Genomic DNA, 18,967 nt, shown 5'->3' with positions numbered 1-18,967 from the left:
CATACTCGGAACATCCTGTTCGAGTTCTGGATCAAAAGGACAGGGTCACCCGAAGAAAGACTCTCAAGTTCTACAAGATACAGTGGAACCAGCATTCGGAAGATGAGGCTACATGGGAAACCCAAAACTTCTTAGATAAGAATTTTCCAGGCTTCCTAGCCTCATGTAAATTGTAAAGCCTGTATAGCTGTTGTAATAAAGAAGTAACCCCCACATCACCCCTGCCTTGTACCAGAAATAAGGAAATAAAAATGTGACACATTTCCTTTTCCATTACTCACCCTAGGATTTTAATCTCGGGACGAGATTCTTTTATGGGGGGAAGGATGTAACACCCCTGGTGTTACTATAACTAAAACTTGAGCATGGCATCATGAGCATTGGCATTGCATATGTTTGACACACCTAGAGTGCATTCACTAGACAAAAATTTCAAACAAGTTGTATTGTTTTAAGTGTTTTGCAAATGGAACCCTGGTTAATGGACTAAACCCTAAATAGTAGTTAAAGGGGTAAAGCTTAACCCAAGTTAAGAAAACCTAGAAGCTTTAGGGTAAAAGTCATAAGATGATCCTAAGAATAAACTTGAATCACTTTTGTACCCCTGGGATACCAGAAACCCTAATTGGAACCCTGGAAAACCCTAAACCAAACCCTAGGGGCTTATATGCAAAATTAGTCCACTTTTGGGCTAAAGTGCAAAAACCAAGCCAAATAGGTTTCTTAAGTCCTTTGGTTCACAAAAATGTGTACTTGAAAGCAAAACCTAAGGTTTTGGACTTAAATGCAAAATGGACCTCATTTGAGTTTTGCTCTAAGTCTGAAAATCAGTGTTAAAGGCTCCACTTTTGGGCTTTATAACTTGCAAAGCATAGGGTTTTTGCCCTAGGTGACCACATCAAAGTTGAAGATCAATATTAGGTGAACAACTTTGCTAAAGAGTGTGAGCTCACTTGTTAAGAAAAATCCAGAGAAAACCAAGCCTAAAGTTGGGCTGTCAGGCTGTTATGTCTGAATTTTCAGACTAGCAGTGAACTGACCTCGACTTCAAGCTGGGTTTTGAGCATGATCCAGTGCTCAAATATGTTCAAGTCCTATAGTCGAATTATAGATGGTATATTGCTCTACACTTTTGCTGGAGAGCACGACATGTGTTGACATTAGAAATTAAGAGATAATGATGCTCCAAGTTCGGCTGACAGACTGTCTGAATGGGATCGCCATGGTACAGTACTGAAGAAGATCACAGGTTCACCCCCCCTGCCCATCGCCGGTGACCGTCGCCGTCGATTACCGCTCGCCGTGATTCGTGCACCATGGACATCAGATAAGCTTTCCCGAGCAAAAATCTTCACCGCCGTGAGCTGGCCACCACTCCGACGACCCCCCTCCCTTTCTCTCTGTTTTGCGGCTGGCACGATAAGCTCGCCGGTGAACCGCCGCTTCCCGGCATCGCGCCGCGTGGCCTAGCTTTCTACCGTGTCGCCGTGAATCCCTTGGGCTATCCCATCATCGCTGGGGAGCTTGCCACGCCGTTGGCCACGTAACTGCGCGTGCCAGGCTTCTTCCCCGTCTCCGACCGCCGCGCGTTGTCGCTCGATTCCTCGGCCACCGACGTTGAGCCCTATAAATTGAAGCCCCCACTAGCTTCGCAACCTCATCACCCACCTAGCCACCGTGAATCGTTAGCAGTCGTGCATCGGTGCGCCTGAATTTTGGTTTTCCCCCAAATCAAATTTCCGCCACCCGAAATCAACCTCACCGCGGCCAGCCCTCCACAGGTCTGCTCATACCCTCCTTGTTCCTGTTCTAGCATCTGTGCATGTTAGTGATGCTCGCCGACCTACGCAATTGAACTAGAAACCCTCTGGTCGCTGGGAACTTGGGATCGACGCCGCGGTTCTCGCCGTGAGCGTGGACAGTCCGTCCGCAGGGCGCTCTTGTGAAATTAGTGCGTGTTCCGAGCTCATCTTAGGTCCGTAAAGCCTTCCCGATGGTTAGTCCGGGCAGTCGTCGCCGGCCATGGCCGGTACAGACCTCGTCGGTGATGAACGGGGAGCGCGCCGTGACCAGGGGTACTCGTGGAGAAGAATTAGAAACCCAAGGGCCTTTCTGCAATCCGTCAGTGACTTGAGAAAACAGTAAAAGAACCTGGTCGTAGATAGTCTAAAGCGCAGGGACCTCTGTGCAAAACCGCCAGAACGCGCGGCCGCGCGCGGGCGTTTTCCTCCCTGGACCTGGGCCGCCTGTGCTGGATTCGGCCCAGTACTGTTTAAATGTTTTTCTTTTTCTTTTATCCCCAGAGCCAAAATAATTATAGAAAAATGTAGAGAAATGCTAAAATTGTGAAACTAATTTTCCTAGGTTTGTTATTTTCCATAGTATTTAATAAAAATAAGTTTGTGATTTTTAGTGAAAGTAAGAAATTTTAGGGTATTTAAAGTAGTTAAAAGTCTTGGTTATAGATTTTTAGAAAATAATTGATAAGTCCTAAAATGCCCAAAATTTTTATATGAGTGTGATACATTATTTAGAAGCCTTGGGTAAAGTTTGAATTGATTTGGACCTTGTTTGATCACCAAACCCCAAAACACCCCCCCTGCCCTATGAACTCCTTTACTGACTCCGGAAACCCTAAGTTCCCGGAACTCCGTGAAGGAAAGTTGTACTCAAGACATAACTAATAAGTTTATGTTATCTTTGCATCCGCATGAGCATCCCATGGCATCCATTCTTATACATACGTATGGTTATAATTAGAACGAGAAGAAGAGATAGAAGTCCCCGAAGAGCAAGTGCAACCACCTTTGGACACTCAGGCCGGGAATAGTTTCTACTTCGACATTTGTGGATCCGAGCCTGAATCACCTGCAAACGAAGGCAAGCCCCGGTGCATTTGCCACCTCCCTTGATGTTTTTAAAATCTTTCTCACTTGCTTGCTGCATTAAGTTATAAGAGTTGATTGTTAAACAATTCCTGCATTACCTTCCTTGATTTTGATTACCCTCCTTGAAACCCTGTTTTTACAAAAAGGTTTTACTATGCTTAGTATTGCTTTAGAAAAACAAAAGGATTTGTTTTACAAAAGATGTTTGGCAAAAGTGGTTGGGGATGTTTTCAAAAACAAAACTTGATGGTGGATCCATCATGGCCATGATGGGTCCAACATCGGAAAAGATGTACCTCTGTCAGGTACCAAGTTTTTGGGTTAAAAAGATTAAGCTGAGACCGGGCGGGTGACTTGCACGAGAAGAGAGTCTCGGTGTAGTGTCTCCGTCTGAGTCGATTAAGGACCGTCTCGATGTAGGCCTGCTGACCGAGGACCCTTTAACTGGTCACATGCCTCGTCATGGGTAAGCCTTGCCTCGGGTAGACTAAGGCCGGAATAAGACAACACGAGATGGACGTGGAGCGGTGGCGAGAGTAGCGTGTACCCTCCGTGGCAAGAGGCTGGACGGTGGTGTATCTGTGCTCTCGGTCTGCGTGAACCTGATCCGGTCTTAAGAACCCCGGTGGCGGGTTGACATATGCAAGGGTTAAGTGCTACATATGTCGTGTGATTGGAGATCCTCAGCTGAGTATAATCGATTCGGATCGCCGTACCTCCGCGGTTATGGAGACTTGGGCACTGACTTACACGTAGCATTCCACTAAAGATGATGGGTTTTTGTTAAGAAATTGGCTAGTGCAGGACCAGTGATTGAACTAGGGTAGAAAGAACTCTAGTACAGGTAATTTTACTTAACTTGACAAATTAAAACTGGATTTTTAAGGATCCACTTTAGTAAGCATTTCTGCAAAACAGAGTCTTTGAATATTGAAAAGCCTTACCTTGACTCCCACATAACCAGCATACCCTTGAGAGTCTTTTCTTTAGTCGGGTAAGACTTGCTGAGTATTCCATACTCAGGGTTTATCCCTTTGTTGTTTTTAGGTGAGGAAGTAGCAGACTTTTGCTACTTCTGTGCCAAGGTGGTTCCAAAAGAAGAAAATCAAGACTGAAGTGCGGGAGGACTCGGTCCTCCACCTAGGATCTTTTGCTTTTGTCTTCTCGGGAGGAGTTTTTGCCTCCCTGGTTTGTATAATATTACTTCTATGCACTCACTTTTAGGCTGGTCTGTAATAATATAACTCAAGCTTACTTTTAAAATAAATGTAAATTTTATGTAATTCGCTTCCGCATTTCTTTATCTCCGATGTTCTGTAATGTCTACAAGATGGGTGAGACGTTCCTGGTAAGGTAAGGAAGGATACCGAACTTGTCAAGTAGTTCAGGGGCACCTACAGGGTTGTCTGATGTCTGTGAGACAAGGACAACTGTAGGTGGGCCTAATTACTTGGGAGGTTCCGTCACAGCCGGCAACTTTGAGCCAGCGGAGACGGTTAAGTCCGTCTCCCTCGACCCCAGCGGCGACGCCTCCAAGCGGATCCGGATCGGTTCCGGGCTCGATCCCAAATAGGAAGCAGTGCTCGTCGACTTTCTCCGCGCGAATGCCGACGTCTTCGCGTGGAGTCCCTCGGACATGCCCGGCATACCGAGGGATGTCGCCGAGCACTCGCTGGACATCCGAGCCGGAGCCCGACCCGTCAAGCTGCCTCTGCGCTGATTCGACGAGGAGAAGCGCAGAGCCATAGGAGAGGATATCCACAAGCTAATGGCAGCAGGGTTCATCAAAGAGGTATTCCATCCCGAATGGCTTGCTAACCCTGTGCTTGTGAGAAAGAAAGGGGGGAAATGGTGGATGTGTGTAGACTACACTGATCTCAACAAAGCATGTCCGAAGGTTCCCTACCCTCTGCCTCGCATCGATCAAATCGTGGATTCCACTGCTGGGTGTGAAACCCTGTCTTTCCTCGATGCCTACTCAGGGTATCATCAAATCAGGATGAAAGAGTCCGACCAGCTCGCGACTTCTTTCATCACACCCTTCGGCATGTACTGCTATGTCACCATGTCGTTCGGCTTGAGGAATGCGGGCGCGACGTACCAGCGGTGCATGAACCATGTGTTCGGCAAACACATTGGCCGCATGGTCGAGGCCTACGTCGATGACATCGTAGTTAAGACGAGGAAAGCTTCTGACCTCCTTTCCGACCTTGAAGTGACATTCCGATGTCTCAAGGCGAAAGGCGTCAAGCTCAATCCCGAGAAGTGTGTCTTCGGGGTGCCCCGAGGCATGCTCTTGGGGTTCATCGTCTCCGAGCGGGGCATCGAAGCCAACCCGGAGAAGATCGCAGCCATCACCAGCATGGGGCCCATCAAGGGCTTGAAAGGCGTACAGAGGGTCATGGGATGTCTCGCGGCTCTGAGCCGCTTCATCTCACGCCTCGGCGAAAGAGGTCTACCTCTGTACCGCCTCTTGAGGAAGGCCGAGTGCTTCACTTGGACCCCGGAGGCCGAGGAAGCCCTCGGGAACCTGAAGGCACTCCTCACAAAGGCGCCTATCTTGGTGCCCCCAGCTGCCGAAGAAGCCCTCTTGGTCTACGTCGCCGCGACCACTCAGGTGGTTAGCGCCGCGATTGTGGTCGAGAGGCAAGAAGAGGGGCATGCATTGCCTGTTCAGAGGCCAGTTTACTTCATCAGCGAGGTACTGTCCGAAACCAAGATCCGCTACCCACAAGTTCAGAAAGCTGTTGTATGCGGTGATCCTGACACGGCGGAAGTTGCGACACAACTTCGAGTCTCATCCGGTAACTGTGGTGTCAACCTTCCCCCTGGGGGAGATCATCCAGTGCCGAGAGGCCTCGGGTAGGATTGCAAAGTGGGCGGTGGAATTCATGGGCGAGACAATCTCGTTCGCCCCTCGGAAGGCCATCAAGTCCCAGGTCTTGGCGGACTTCGTGGCCGAATGGGTCGACACCCAGCTACCGACGGCTCCGATCCAACCGGAGCTCTGGACCATGTTTTTTGATGGGTCGTTGATGAAGACGGGAGCCGGCGCAGGCCTACTCTTCATCTCGCCCCTCGGGAAGCACATACGCTATGTGCTACGCCTCCATTTCCCGGCATCCAACAATGTGGCTGAGTATGAAGCTCTGGTCAACGGATTGCGGATCGCCATCGAGCTAGGGGTCCGACGCCTCGACGCTCGCGGTGACTCGCAGCTCGTCATCGACCAAGTCATGAAGAACTCCCACTGTCGCGACCCGAAGATGGAGGCCTACTGCGATGAGGTTCGGCGCCTGGAAGACAAGTTCTACGGGCTCGAGCTCAACCACATCGCTCGGCGCTACAACGAGACTGCGGACGAGCTGGCTAAAATAGCCTCGGGGCGAACAACGGTTCCCCCGGACGTCTTCTCCCAGGATCTGCATCAACCCTCTGTCAAGATCGACGACACGCCCGAGCCTGAGGCACCCTCGGCACAGCCCGAGGTACCCTCGGCCTCCGAGGGCGAGACACTGCACGTCAAGGGGGAGCAAAGCGGGGTCACGCCTGATCAAAACTGGCAGACCCCGTACCTGCAATATCTCCACCGGGGAGAGCTACCCCTCGACCGAGCCGAGGCTCGGCGGGTGGCGCGGCGCGCCAAGTCGTTCGTCTTGCTGGGTGATGAGAAGGAGCTCTACCACCGCAGCCCCTCTGGCATCCTCCAGCGATGCATCTCCATCGCCGAAGGTCGGGAACTCCTGCGAGAGATACACTCGGGGGCTTGCGGCCATCACACAGTGCCTCGAGCCCTTGTCGGGAATGCTTTCCGACAAGGCTTCTACTGGCCTACGGCGGTGGCCGACGCTACCAGAATTGTCCGCACCTGCGAAGGGTGTCAATTCTACGCGAGACAGATCCACCTGCCCGCTTAGGCTCTGCAGACGATACCCATCACCTGGCCTTTTGCTATGTGGGGTCTGGATCTCGTCGGCCCCTTGCAGAAGGCACCCCGGGACTACACGCACCTGCTGGTCGCCATCGACAAATTCTCCAAGTGGATCGAGGTCCGACCCCTGAACAGCATCAGGTCCAAGCAGGCGGTGACAGGTGGGCGACCTGGTGCTTCGGCTGCGACAAGACGCCCGAGGGCGGCACAAGCTCACGCCCCCCTGGGAGGGGCCATTCGTCATCGCCAAAGTTCTGAAGCCCGGAACGTACAAGCTGGCCAACAGTCAAGGCGAGGTCTACGGCAACGCATGGAACATCCAACAGCTACGTCGCTTCTACCCTTAAGATGTTTTCAAGTTGATCATATACCTCGCACCCACGCAAAGTTTAGTCATCAAGGAAGGGTCGGCCTCGCCTCGGCAAAGCCCGACCCTCCCTCGGGGGCTAAAAGGGGGGGAACCCCCTCTGCGTCGAAATTTTCCTCGAAAAAAGATCTTTTCTGTCAGAATGTCTTTCGTGCTTTTTGACTACTTCGAAAGTGGATCCTGAAAACGACGGAGTACACGTAAGCAGCCAAGGCTTACCGAGCCGAGGGACTCCTACGCCTCCGGGATACGGGTACCTCACTCATCACCTTCTGCGATAAGTAACTCACGTTCGGATAAGTGATTCCGCGGACCAAACAAGTCTTCACATTCAGAAGCTCTTCTGCCGAAGCGATCCTTCGAGCCTTCTCGACTGCGTCGATGACAGAGCCCCATGGACGGGTAAGAGTGCGCGTAAGCGGCAAGGCCGACCGAGCCGAGGGACTCCTACGCCTCCGGGATACGGATACCTCACTCATCACCTTCCGCGAGAAGCAACTCTCGCTCGCACAAACATCTCTGTTACCGACAAAAAAGTCCAGATACTCGAAACAAGAGGAAAAGAGACGCAACTTTACAGCACGGCGAGGGTGTGTTTTTGGCCTTGGCGGCCGCAGGAAACACACGCTACAAGACAATCCGATCCTGCAGGCTCGGGTCTTGACGCTGGAAGGGAGCAGCAGCACCCTCGGCATCGACAACACTTTCGGCGAGGTCCGACCTAGCCTCGGACGGCGACGCGGTCCGAAGATCTCAACTCCGAAGGACGACGTCATCACCACGCCCGGGCCATCGCTGCCAGGGTCTTCTCCAGGAATCCGGCCCGAGCAGGCGGCTCGGCCGGTGACCCCGGGGCCTCGGCCAGCTGTCCTCCAAGGACGTCAGCCCGACCCGAGGCCTCGGCTGGTCAATTCCGGCGTCGGCCCCGCTAACGGACGACCCGGCCAGGCTCCGGCCAACCAGGTTTTCTTTCCGAGCCAACTCTGCCTCTGTTCATGCTGACACCGCTACCCCTGGCCTCGGCTCATCGGAGAGCGGCCGAGGGGTTCCTTCAACTAAGCTAGAGAAGCCTCGGACAACAAGGCCGACCGTGCCGAGGGACTCCTACGCCTCCGGGATACGGATACCTCACTCGTCACCTTTACACGGGGCGACTCACGCTTCGTGAAGCGGTTCAGACAACCAACATGCGAGTCTTAGTGCTCGGAAATGAGGAAAAAACACGACTCCGTGCCAAAATTACATACATGTTCAGGCCTCGACAGCCACAATGAACAAAAACACTGGCATTCAAAGTGCCATTACAAACGGAACTCCGGTTCCACCTCCGCAGGCACGAACAACCCCACTCGATGGGGGGGGGGGCCTGGGGAGCAACAGAAGACTGACGGGAGGCTCGCCGCCGCCCGCTCTGACAGCAACAACAACGACCCCCGCTCCGGGTGGCCGAACTGCAGCAGCGTAGGCCTCAAGGCGGGTGCTGCTGCAATCTTGCCCTCGCCCACACCGACGCTCGAGGGGCGAGGACAAGTACAAAGAGCCAGAGGCCCGAAGATCCTTGAAGCTGAGGGTGGGACCAAGATCGGAGCCCGGCTTGCTTCTCCCCACCCAGGGGCTGGTGGTCACCGTCTTGGGTGACCGCCGGCGGGGGGGTACAGCCGGGCTGGCTGATGAAAATCCTTGAAGCCGAACGATGGCCGAAAGGTACCAACTCCCACGGAGTTGCGTCCCTCCAACGATGAGGCGGGAAGACGGCGGGTATCCCCCATCCGGGGGCTTGGAAGGTGGAAAGACACGATGCATAAGGAAGCGCGAAGACATGGTCGCCTTCCAAAGGGGGTCACCCTCCTTTTAAAGGCGACTCTCCCTACTTGCGCCCCCAACCGTCGCGGGCTGAGTCTTCTCCAACACACTCCAAGGTCCTCCCCTGCAGCGCGGGGGCTGGGTCCCACACGTCATGCAAACCGGCTCAGAGCAGAAGAAGCCAAACCGCCGTGCGCGGTGCGCGCAACCGCCCCGCGGTTACAAGCGACCCTCCACTTTTGCCCAGACCAGCGGGCGAAAGGGCGGGCAGCCATGCAGGCGGCATGCAACCGCGCCAAGTGGGTGCATTTCTCCGACTCCCAACACGCCCGGCATGGGGGCCCAGGCCCACGCGTCATGCAACCGGCGCGCCGAATGCTTCGTGCATGCAACTGCACCGCCACTTGCGCCACTACCGCGCTTCCTCGACTGCGGAACCAATACCGCGACTCGAGGCGACCCAGCGCGCGACCCAGCAGCGCCAGCCTTTGGCCGACAGTAATGGCGGTGGCAGGCGGGCAGGAGCAGCGGCCCCGTCGTCAGCCAAGCTCACGTCCCATCCGGGGGCAGCAAGAGAACCCTCTCTCATGGCGTGAAGACAACGCACCCGTGCTCCGTTCCTCGAACGGCTCGCGCACGCGCAACGGCCGCCCCGCGAACCACTCGCCCCGTCGCATTAACTCCGCGGCGGGACAGGCGGCGCCTCTGGCAGGAGAAGCGGGCGACGCTTCGCCTTCGCCATAATGACCGCGTCAAAAAAGGAACGCCGCGTCGTTCGATTTCATATCCTTTTCCTTTTTCCCTCTTTCTCTCTCTTGCAGCAGGGACCGGGAAAGGGGGATACCCCGAAAAGGATCCTTCCCCGTGAAGGAACCAGGCTCCGAGCCTCCCTACTGATCAGAGGTTCGAAGGCTGGCCCCTCGGAAGGGTTCGACAGCCGCCTCAGATCACGTGGGCCCTACACCCACTACTGGTCAGAGGTTCGAAGGCCGGCCCCTCGGAAGGGTTCAATGACCGCCTCAGGCTACTCGGGCTCCGCGCCCACTACTGATCAGGGGTTCGAAGGCTGGCCCCCGAAGGGTTCACAGCCGCCTCAGACACAGAGCGAGGGATGACTATGGGTATGTTCGATACATAACCAAGGCTCGGGCTGCGCTCCCGAGGTACCCTAGGACATTTCCGAGATCAGCGGGAACGATCTTGTAACGAAATCCCATCAGAGGGAGGCATCGAGCCCTCGGACCCCGTCGCCAGGGGACCGGGTCCGGCAGATCACCCGCAGGTACTTTTGGGCGTGCCTCTGGGACCCTATCCGACCCCTAACGAACGGGGCACGGACGACCACTCGGATTACCCGCTTGCAGCTCACCGGAGACACCATGTTCGGCGCCCATCGAGGACAACATGGCGCTTCCCCCCCTCCTCCTTGCGGAAAGGCGACGCAGGGGCGTATGCAAAAAGCCGAGTCTGTCCCTGATCGCCCTCTCACCCTGTGCAGAGGCTCGGGGGCTGCTCTCGCAAACCTGGCTCCGACCGAACCGTTGACAGCGTCAACATAGCAGCCCGAGAACTTGAGACCCGACCGTACAACCGGGCTACGGCCAGCTCGCATGAGGGAACGACCAGACCAGCCGAAGCATTACGCGAGACATTAAGACCTCGAAGGAGTGAAACCACTCCTCTGAGGCCTCGGGGGCTACACCCGGCGGGTGCGCTCGCGCGCACCCACCGAAACAAAACGCAACCGAGAAAGGCTGGTCCCCTTGCAAAAAAGTGCGACGAAAGCCTCCAAGCGAGTGCTAACACTCCCTTCGAGGCTCGGGGGCTACTATCGGGGACCATAATTAGGGGTACCCTCAAGGCTCCTAATTCTCAGCTGGTAACCCCCATCAGCATAAAGCTGCAAAGGCCTGATGGGTGCGATTAAGTCAGGGATCAGTCCATTCGAGGGACTCGATCACGCCTCGCCTGAGCCTAGCCTCGGACAAGGGCAGCCGACCCCGGAGGATTTCCGTCTCGCCCGAGGCCCCCCTCCAGCGGCGAACATATTTCCGGCTCGCCCGAGGCCCTGTCTTCGCCAAGAAGCAACCCTGACCAAATCGCCGCACCGACCGACCAAGTCGCAGGAGCATTTAATGCAAAGGTGGCCTGACACCTTTATCCTGACGCGCGCCCCCCAGCCGGCAGAGCCGAAGTGACCGCCGTCACTTCGCCGCTCCACTGACCGGCCTGACAGAAGGACAGCGCCGCCTGCGCCACTCCGACTGCGGTGCCACTTGACAGAGTGAGACTGACAGGCAGTCAGGCCCGGCCGAAGGCACCATAGGAAACTCCGCTCCGCCCGACCCAGGGCTCGGTCTCGGGCTAAGTCCCGGAAGACGGCGAACTCCGCTCCGCCCGACCCAGGGCTCGGACTCGGGCTAAGTCCCGGAAGACGACGAACTCCGCTCCGCCCGACCCAGGGCTCGGACTCGGGCTAAGTCCCGGAAGACGGCGAACTCCGCTCCGCCCGACCCAGGGCTCGGACTCGGGCTAAGTCCCGGAAGACGGCGAACTCCGCTCCGCCCGACCCAGGGCTCGGACTTGGGCTCAGCCCCAGAAGACGGCGAACTCCGCTCCGCCCGACCCCAGGGCTCGGACTCCGCCCTAGCCTCAGCCGGCGGCCTCCGCCTCGCCCGACCCAGGCGCTCGGACTCGACCTCGGCCACGGAAGACAGACTCGACCTCGGCTTCGGAGGAGCTTCCACATCGCCCAACCTAGGGCGCAGACCAGCCACGTCAACAGGAGGTGCCATCATCACCCTACCCCGAGCTGACTCGGGCCGCAGGGAATAAGACCGGCGTCCCATCTGGCTCGCTCCGCCAGATAGGCAATGATGGCGCCCCGCATACTCTGTGACGACGGCGGCTCTCAGCCCCCTTACGGAAGCAAGAGGAAGTCAGCAAGGACTCAACCGCTCCGACAGCTGTCCCTCCGCCAGGCTCCATCGCTCCTCCGACGGCCACGACATCACACCAGCTGGGCGCCAAAATCTCTCCGGCTGCCACAACGGCATGTACTTAGGGCGCTAGCTCTCCTCCGCTAGACACGTAGCACTCTGCTACACCCCCCATTGTACACCTAGATCCTCTCCTTACGCCTATAAAAGGAAGGACCAGGGCCCTCTTAGAGAGGGTTGGCCGCGCGGGGACGAGGACGAGACAGGCGCTCGCTTGAAGCCGCTCGCTCCCTCTCCCGCGTGGACGCTTGTAACCCCCTACTGCAAGCGCACCCGACCTGGGCGCGGGACGAACACGAAGGCCGCGGGATTCCCACCTCTCTCACGCCGGTCTCCGGCCGCCTCGCCTTCCCCCCTTCGCGCTCGCCCTCGCGCTCGACCCATCTGGGCTGGGGCACGAGGCGACATTCACTCGTCGGCTCAGGGACCCCCCCGGTCTCGGAACGCCGACAACGCATATCACCAACGAAAATCGTGCGCGAGATTATAATCCAATTTATTCTTCAGCACACTCTGTAAAATAGTAAAATCAACTGTGTTTAGATAACGGATAAAATTTCTCGAATTTCAAAATTAACCAAACATTGTTCCAATATTGTCACCGATCCCATTTTGGTCCATTTATACCTCCCTCGGTTCTAACCTTAAAATAATGTGATTTGTTTAGCCTCAATATATAGGACCCAGCTACTTGCGCAAAAAATTGTTAATCGCATCGTTCTTCAGTAAACTGTTCAGAGGAGAAAAATCAAATGGCTTCGGATGTGAGATAAATTTTTATCCGATTTCGACTAAATCAGTGTTGTCTTAAATATTGTATTCGATAAGTCTATTTAGACCTCGCCCAAATCTAAACTGTAGAAATAGAATATATATAGATGTTTTTTACAAAAGGAGAGCATAGAAAAATCTATTTTGTCTACTAAACTTTCACCGTCTTCCGTATTCAGATTTTTTGGCCGTGGCCTTATCTCCACCGCCTGGCATTTTTTCAGCCGTCGTCCTCATCACTCACGCCAGCCACCGTTATCTGGCCACGTGATATTTTTGCCGCTCGATGCCGCGTCTCCAGCTCCAAGCGCGTCCGGCCACCCACACCTCTGCCCCTCCATGCATCTTCCTAGTCCTAGCCGCAGCTCCTCATCTTCCTGCGCGCGCTCCTTCTCTGTCTCCCATGGCCGAGCGTCCTCCCTGCTCCTCTCTCCTTTATCTCCCTCTCCATGCCGGCGCTTCCCTAGCTCGTTTTCCCATCTCCCTGCTCCTTCCCATGGTGCGCAGGGCGTCCTCCCCTCGACTCCCTCCCTAGCTCCCCACCGCTCGCCTTCCTCTCCTTCCTAGTCGCCCGTCTCCAGCTCGGTCTGCACTCGCCGTCCCTGCCCCTCGCTGTTTTTGTGCCAGCCGAGCTCGCCCAGCCCCTCGCCTCTCCACCTCATCAACGCCCTCAGCCATGGATGTCGAATCCCCTCTCTTTAGTGCCTTTCTTTGCAGCCCCTGCGTCGCCGTGCATGTAAGGTGTTTGTCTAAATGCTCAAGAGGAGTGTCGTGTCGTGGACAGCCCTTTTGGCGTCGTCGGGTGTTTGATGTTTTGCGCATCCCGTCTACGACACCGTCGACCCTCAGTGATATTTCGTTCTTGCTTTGTCGTTTTATCGATCGACGTCTATTTGCTAATGTGAAGTGTGTGTATGTGCCTATGTGTGTTGAGGAGCGACATCTGTGGAATCTGGGTGAAGAAGAAACAGAGCACGTCCGACGCTTACTAGCTGCTGGTGAAAGGATTGAATCGGCTATCATGGTCGTTTAGTGTCGATCGAGTCAACCTTAGTCGTGGTAAGCTACCATTATTTCTGCTATTTAGCCGATGTATGAGTTAGATGGATAAAATAGTTACGATGATTTTCTTATCTCTAGCTTAGATATGTTGTATGTTCCTCTATTTTATTGTGGTAATTGTGCTTATACGAGGTGGTGTCTAAGCGATACGATGCGATGCGAATGGTAATTGTGCTTGGATGAATATATGTGTATGCATAATGTGTTTAAATTGATTTTTTTTTGTTTGCATGTATGTGATGGTAGGTTTAAAATACTAGGTTATGAGAAATAAATGGATTCATATATGTGATTAACTAGGTGGTTTTAGCTCTAATTTAGAAGGATGTGTTAGAATAGTTGAAGTATCAAACATATGAAAATTTTAGAAGTAACTAGGAGCTAAGTTAAAATTATTGTTGTCTAGACCTGCATGTCCAATTTTAATTATGCAGTGAAGTAAATCATGTTTTCTGTAAAAGTGTTATATATAAAAGTTATAGCTAACTTCTTTAACTTGCTTGTGCTAAAATTTTATGGCCATAGGTTTAGTAGTTTAGGAGTTATGATTTTTCCAAGTCCAGTTTCAGAATCTGTCCAAATTCTGTACATGTTTCGAAAATTGGATTCTTTGGCTAAGCTAAACTGAGAATCAGCCCTCAGTAATTCTATAAGAATTGTAGTACTTTTTTTAAGATTTCCAACAAATTTTGGATCACCCTTTTTGGTGATTTGTAAGTTAAATTACAGTCGTTTGAAGTACGATATCTAAATCTGTCCAAATTTAGATAGCAGAGCATTTCTTATATCTTTTCACCTTGATACGTATTGAATTAAGCTGAGATATTTATAAATGAATTGTAAACAATCCTATTAGCTTTCTAAAAAGTCTAGGATCATCTGAATTGGATGACTGAGACTCCAGTTATGAATTTTTGAAGTGAAGAGCCGAATTCTGTCCAAATTTGGACAGAATTTAAGTTTAGCACTGTTTGACCTTTCAAAATGTCTAATCATGTTGTGATGATAATACAAAAGTTATAGAGGACTTTCTAAGCTTCTCAGAAAGTTCTAGTTTACTATTTTTGGATGCCTATTTTGTGAGTTATGGGCTAAACAAATAGTTGTTGTTCTGCTGTCCAAATTCAACGAGTATTAAAATGACTATATGGAGTTTCTTTTGTGTGGATACCTAGATTTGGTTAGTTCTTGTTTTGATTAATGAAGTCTTATAGTTGCATATATATATGTGTGTGTGTTGTTTCGTGGCGAGGGGTTGTAGTTTGGTCATGTTCACCAAGGTACAGTGTCACACCCGGGTTTTAGGGGTCTAAAACTCGGGCGCGAAATAAACAACAGGTGTGTTGGGACCAAGTCTCACACATATGATGAATAGTGGTACAGAAACGAATGTCACATCTTTATTATATAATAGGAGTTCTGTACAAAATAAATAAATAATTACATTATAAGGAGACAATGATCCAGCAACCTAAAGTTGACTGGGAGACAACGGCCTAGACCTCTAACGAACACATCGCAGCATCCTCCATGCGCCTCATCCTGTGGTACCTGTTCTTGACCTATGGGGGTGTGAGACAGCAAGAGTGAGCTCACATACGTTCGTCGCTCAACAAGTTGTGGGGAATAATGTGTATGAACTCGCCAAAGGTGAGAGCTCATGTGAAGTGTAAGGCTTACCAAAGAGAATGTTTGAAGCTGAGCATTGCTTTTAAAGTTGGTTAAAATTTTATTAGCAGTTACTAAGTATTAGTAAATACCAAACCCAATTAAGTAGTAGAACAAAAATAATAACAACACCCTCAATGCAATGCATATGACAAATTGAATTTAGTTCCATAAATTAGTCATGTGAGGGTCCGAGCTACTCATGACCGTGAGCACGGCTGATATACCAGTTTTACACTTTGCAGAGGTTGCGCATATTTATCCACAAGTTATGTTACGCATCTGCCACGGGGTTGTACGGGCCTCATTGTAATACCCAATTTGTAATTTGCAAGAGCTAATACCAAAGGGAGAAACAAGTTCACTTTATCTATGTGGGAGTTTGAACTTTTTGTGCCATTACATGTGGACACCACATTTTTTTAAAAAAAAAGTTAATTCTAAAGTAAATGCGACTAAATTATTGCATCATGCTGAGATTTTATTTTTGTGTGCATTTTTGTGATAATATAAAGATAATGTGACAAGAAAATTATTGAAGTCCCAAAGTGGGAAATTAAGAGTTAAAGGGAATTCTAGAAATATGGAGAAAAGGAATAAAGGATATGAGAATATAAATAACATATATATAATTATATTTCAAAAATTGGTACTTTTTATTTCACAATATAATTTGAAGATAATCTGGCACAAGATTTGAATTTAAATCTGAATTTAAAATGGAATTTGGGAATTAGAAATTGAGAAGAGAATAGAAAAAGAATAAAAAAATAGGACCTTACCTGCTCGTGGGCCTGATCTTCGCTCATCGGCCCGGCTCCTAGCTTTCCTCGTGGGCCAATTCGTCTAACCACCGGCCCATGTCCACTTCCGCACAGCCCAGCTCCTGGAGATGGCGCCGACAGGCGGGACCCACAAAACAGCCTCCAGCCTCTCGCCTCACTCACCGCGCCTGGGGACCCACTGTCAGGCCCGTCTTCAACAACCCTGCCGAACGCGACGGGCGGACCGCGCGGACTCGGCCGAACGGCGCGCAGACGGCGGAAGATCCCCATTCCATCGGAGCTGGCGCATGCAACGGGACTACCTCGGGCTCGCCTCTGACCCTATAAAACTTGCCCCCTCTCAGCTCTCTTGCATCGCATAGAACCAATTGACCGTGTGTACCATCGCCGAACCGAGAGGGAGATGAGGGAGCGTAGAGAGAAGCAGGAGATGCCGCCATCGACGTATCTCGGCCAAACCATCGATCTACGCCAAGCGTTTGGTCTATGGTGTTTGTCGGGAGTCAAGGGTGGTGCTCGGGTGATCCATGGCGCGAGTAAGACCATCGTGTGCCCTGAATTCCTCGACGGAGTTCGGTTGGGCCGCCGACGTCAAGGAGTGCCACGGTAAGCACCCTCCACAACACCGACACGGGTGAGAATCATGTCCTAGAATCCTCCTAGCTCTCCACTTCACGTTGCGTGGGTTAGTCGTGTGTTGGGAGTCATGGTTTGCCGTGCGGGACATCGCCAGCGATGACTCCGCCGTAGGGGGGGGGCAGCGCCGCCACAGTTTGGTCCCTGGGTAGGAGAAGGTACCTGGGCCGTTGGATCCCTGCTGGACGTTTGGGATTAGAAGCTGGGGCGTCGTGTGGTTGCAGTGAATTAAAACTGTTGATCTGGGGACCGACGGATGGATCAGTCCCTGCCATCCAACCCGCAGATAGGCTATGGACCGTTGGATACAGATCCAAGGGTTCCTGAAGAAATCCGGTTCGTTTTAAGTAAGATCTTATCTGGGTGCTTGTTGTCTAATCCAACGGCCCTAGATCCGCGATACCCCTTCGCGGAGACTTTTTGTTAATGAGACCCTGTACTTTTTGAAAATAGAACCCGCCATCCGCGCGGGGAGAATATGAGTCTGGGAACGTTTGCAATCTAGCCCCTGGGCTTCTGTCTATTCCGCGCGCAGTCCAGAGAGTAGTAAAATTAGAGAATTAATTCTGGAAATTGATTTTTAATACAAAAATAATTCCCGAAACTTGTTTAATTCATATTAAATTCATTTTAACTCCAAATTCATCCATTCTAGTTGCATTAAATTTGTATTAATATTGTTTATCACCTAGTAACTTTATTTGGTTATGAAACCTAAACTAAAATTATGTACTTAGTTTCTTTCGTACCCCATCCCTAAATCTTTGGAAAATCATAACTTAATAATCGTAGCTCCGAATTTAATGGTTCTTATTTCCACGATCTCGTAACGACGCGTAGAATATTCTTATGCAGTTTGATCTTATGTTTGGTGTAATGTTAATTTTGCCTATACCATGTTTGTCTGTATTGCTACGTTTAGCAGTGAGGACACGTGTCATCTAAAGAGCAAGATTGGTACCTGGAATCTCAAGTCCCAGGCAAGTTGTGCCCTTGATCACTTCTTTTTACCCAGCCATGTTCTGATTAATCATAATGATCTGCATAGATTAATTTTGATGGGACCTAATAGGTTACCCTAGTTTGATTATCTTTATACCTTGTTTACCACTGAACTTTTTGGGTAGTACTTGCTAGTGCTTTATGTGGTTTTGGGTATGAAGATACATTATTCATGATTATAATTTTGTTATCCATTGTTATTTACTGTTCATGATAAGATCATTATGTTAATTGGAACATGGAGCGACCACCCGGGAAAACAGTGCTACCACAAGGGTTTATGGACGCCCTTGGCTGATTAATTAGGAAAGCTAGTGGAGGACTACCTTACCCGAAAGGGGCAAGGGCAGTAGGGGAGTGGTCAGTGTAGGGAGGTCCTTGGTTGATTTTGCTGCGATGGAGGTCAGGCAAGAACCCTGCATTGGAGCTTCCTATAAACTGTTGCGGGTTTTCTGAAGCTAGTGGAACTTTGTAAAGGCCTCGTAGTGTTACCCTGCCTCGCCTCCTCGGTAGAGGTGTATGGGAAGTCGCGATCCCTTGGCAGAAGGGTAACATGACTTGTGGGTAAAGATGTGCAACCTCTGCAGAGTGTAAAACTGGTATACTAGCCGTGCTCACGGTCAGGAGCGGCTCGGACCCTCACATGATTAATTTATGGAACTAAATTCAATTTGTCATATGCATTGCATCGCAGGTGATGTTGTTACTTTTATTCTACTATTTAATTGGGTTGGTATGTACTTGTACTTAGTAACTGCTAATAAAATTTTGACCAACTTTAAAAGCAATGCTCAGCTCTAACCATCCTCTTTGGTAAGCCTTACACTTCACGTGAGCTCCCATCTTTGGCGAGTTCATGCACATTATTCCCCACAACTTGTTGAGCGATGAATGTATGTGAGCTCACTCTTGCTGTCTCACACCCCCCACAGGTCAAGAACAGGTACCACAGGATGAGGCGCTTGGAGGATGCTGTGATGTGTTCGTGAGAGATCTAGGCCGTCGTGTCCCAGTCAACTTTGGGTTGCTGGACCGTTGTCTCCTTATAATGTAAT

The 18,967-nt window shown here is 51.4% G+C and overlaps 1 protein-coding gene across 1 annotated transcript; it reads right to left on the bottom strand.

Annotated features, from left to right (window-relative positions):
* Positions 1-13,258: 13,258 nt before the first annotated feature.
* On the bottom strand, positions 13,259-15,852 carry LOC100384090 (uncharacterized). The gene has a single exon (XM_020547182.3). The coding sequence runs from the start codon at positions 13,780-13,782 to the stop codon at positions 13,291-13,293; it is 492 nt and encodes a 163-aa protein (XP_020402771.1). The 5' UTR covers positions 13,783-15,852; the 3' UTR covers positions 13,259-13,290.
* Between the last annotated feature and the right edge of the window lie 3,115 nt (positions 15,853-18,967).

This window comes from Zea mays, chromosome 1 (genome assembly GCF_902167145.1).
Source record: "Zea mays cultivar B73 chromosome 1, Zm-B73-REFERENCE-NAM-5.0, whole genome shotgun sequence".
NCBI lineage: Eukaryota > Viridiplantae > Streptophyta > Magnoliopsida > Poales > Poaceae > Zea > Zea mays.
This window is presented reverse-complemented; position numbering and strand designations above follow the sequence as displayed.

Coding starts and splice junctions, on each gene's coding strand:
- LOC100384090 (XM_020547182.3), bottom strand. CDS start 13,782: ATGATAGCCGATTCAATCCTTTCACCAGCAGCTAGTAAGCGTCGGACG.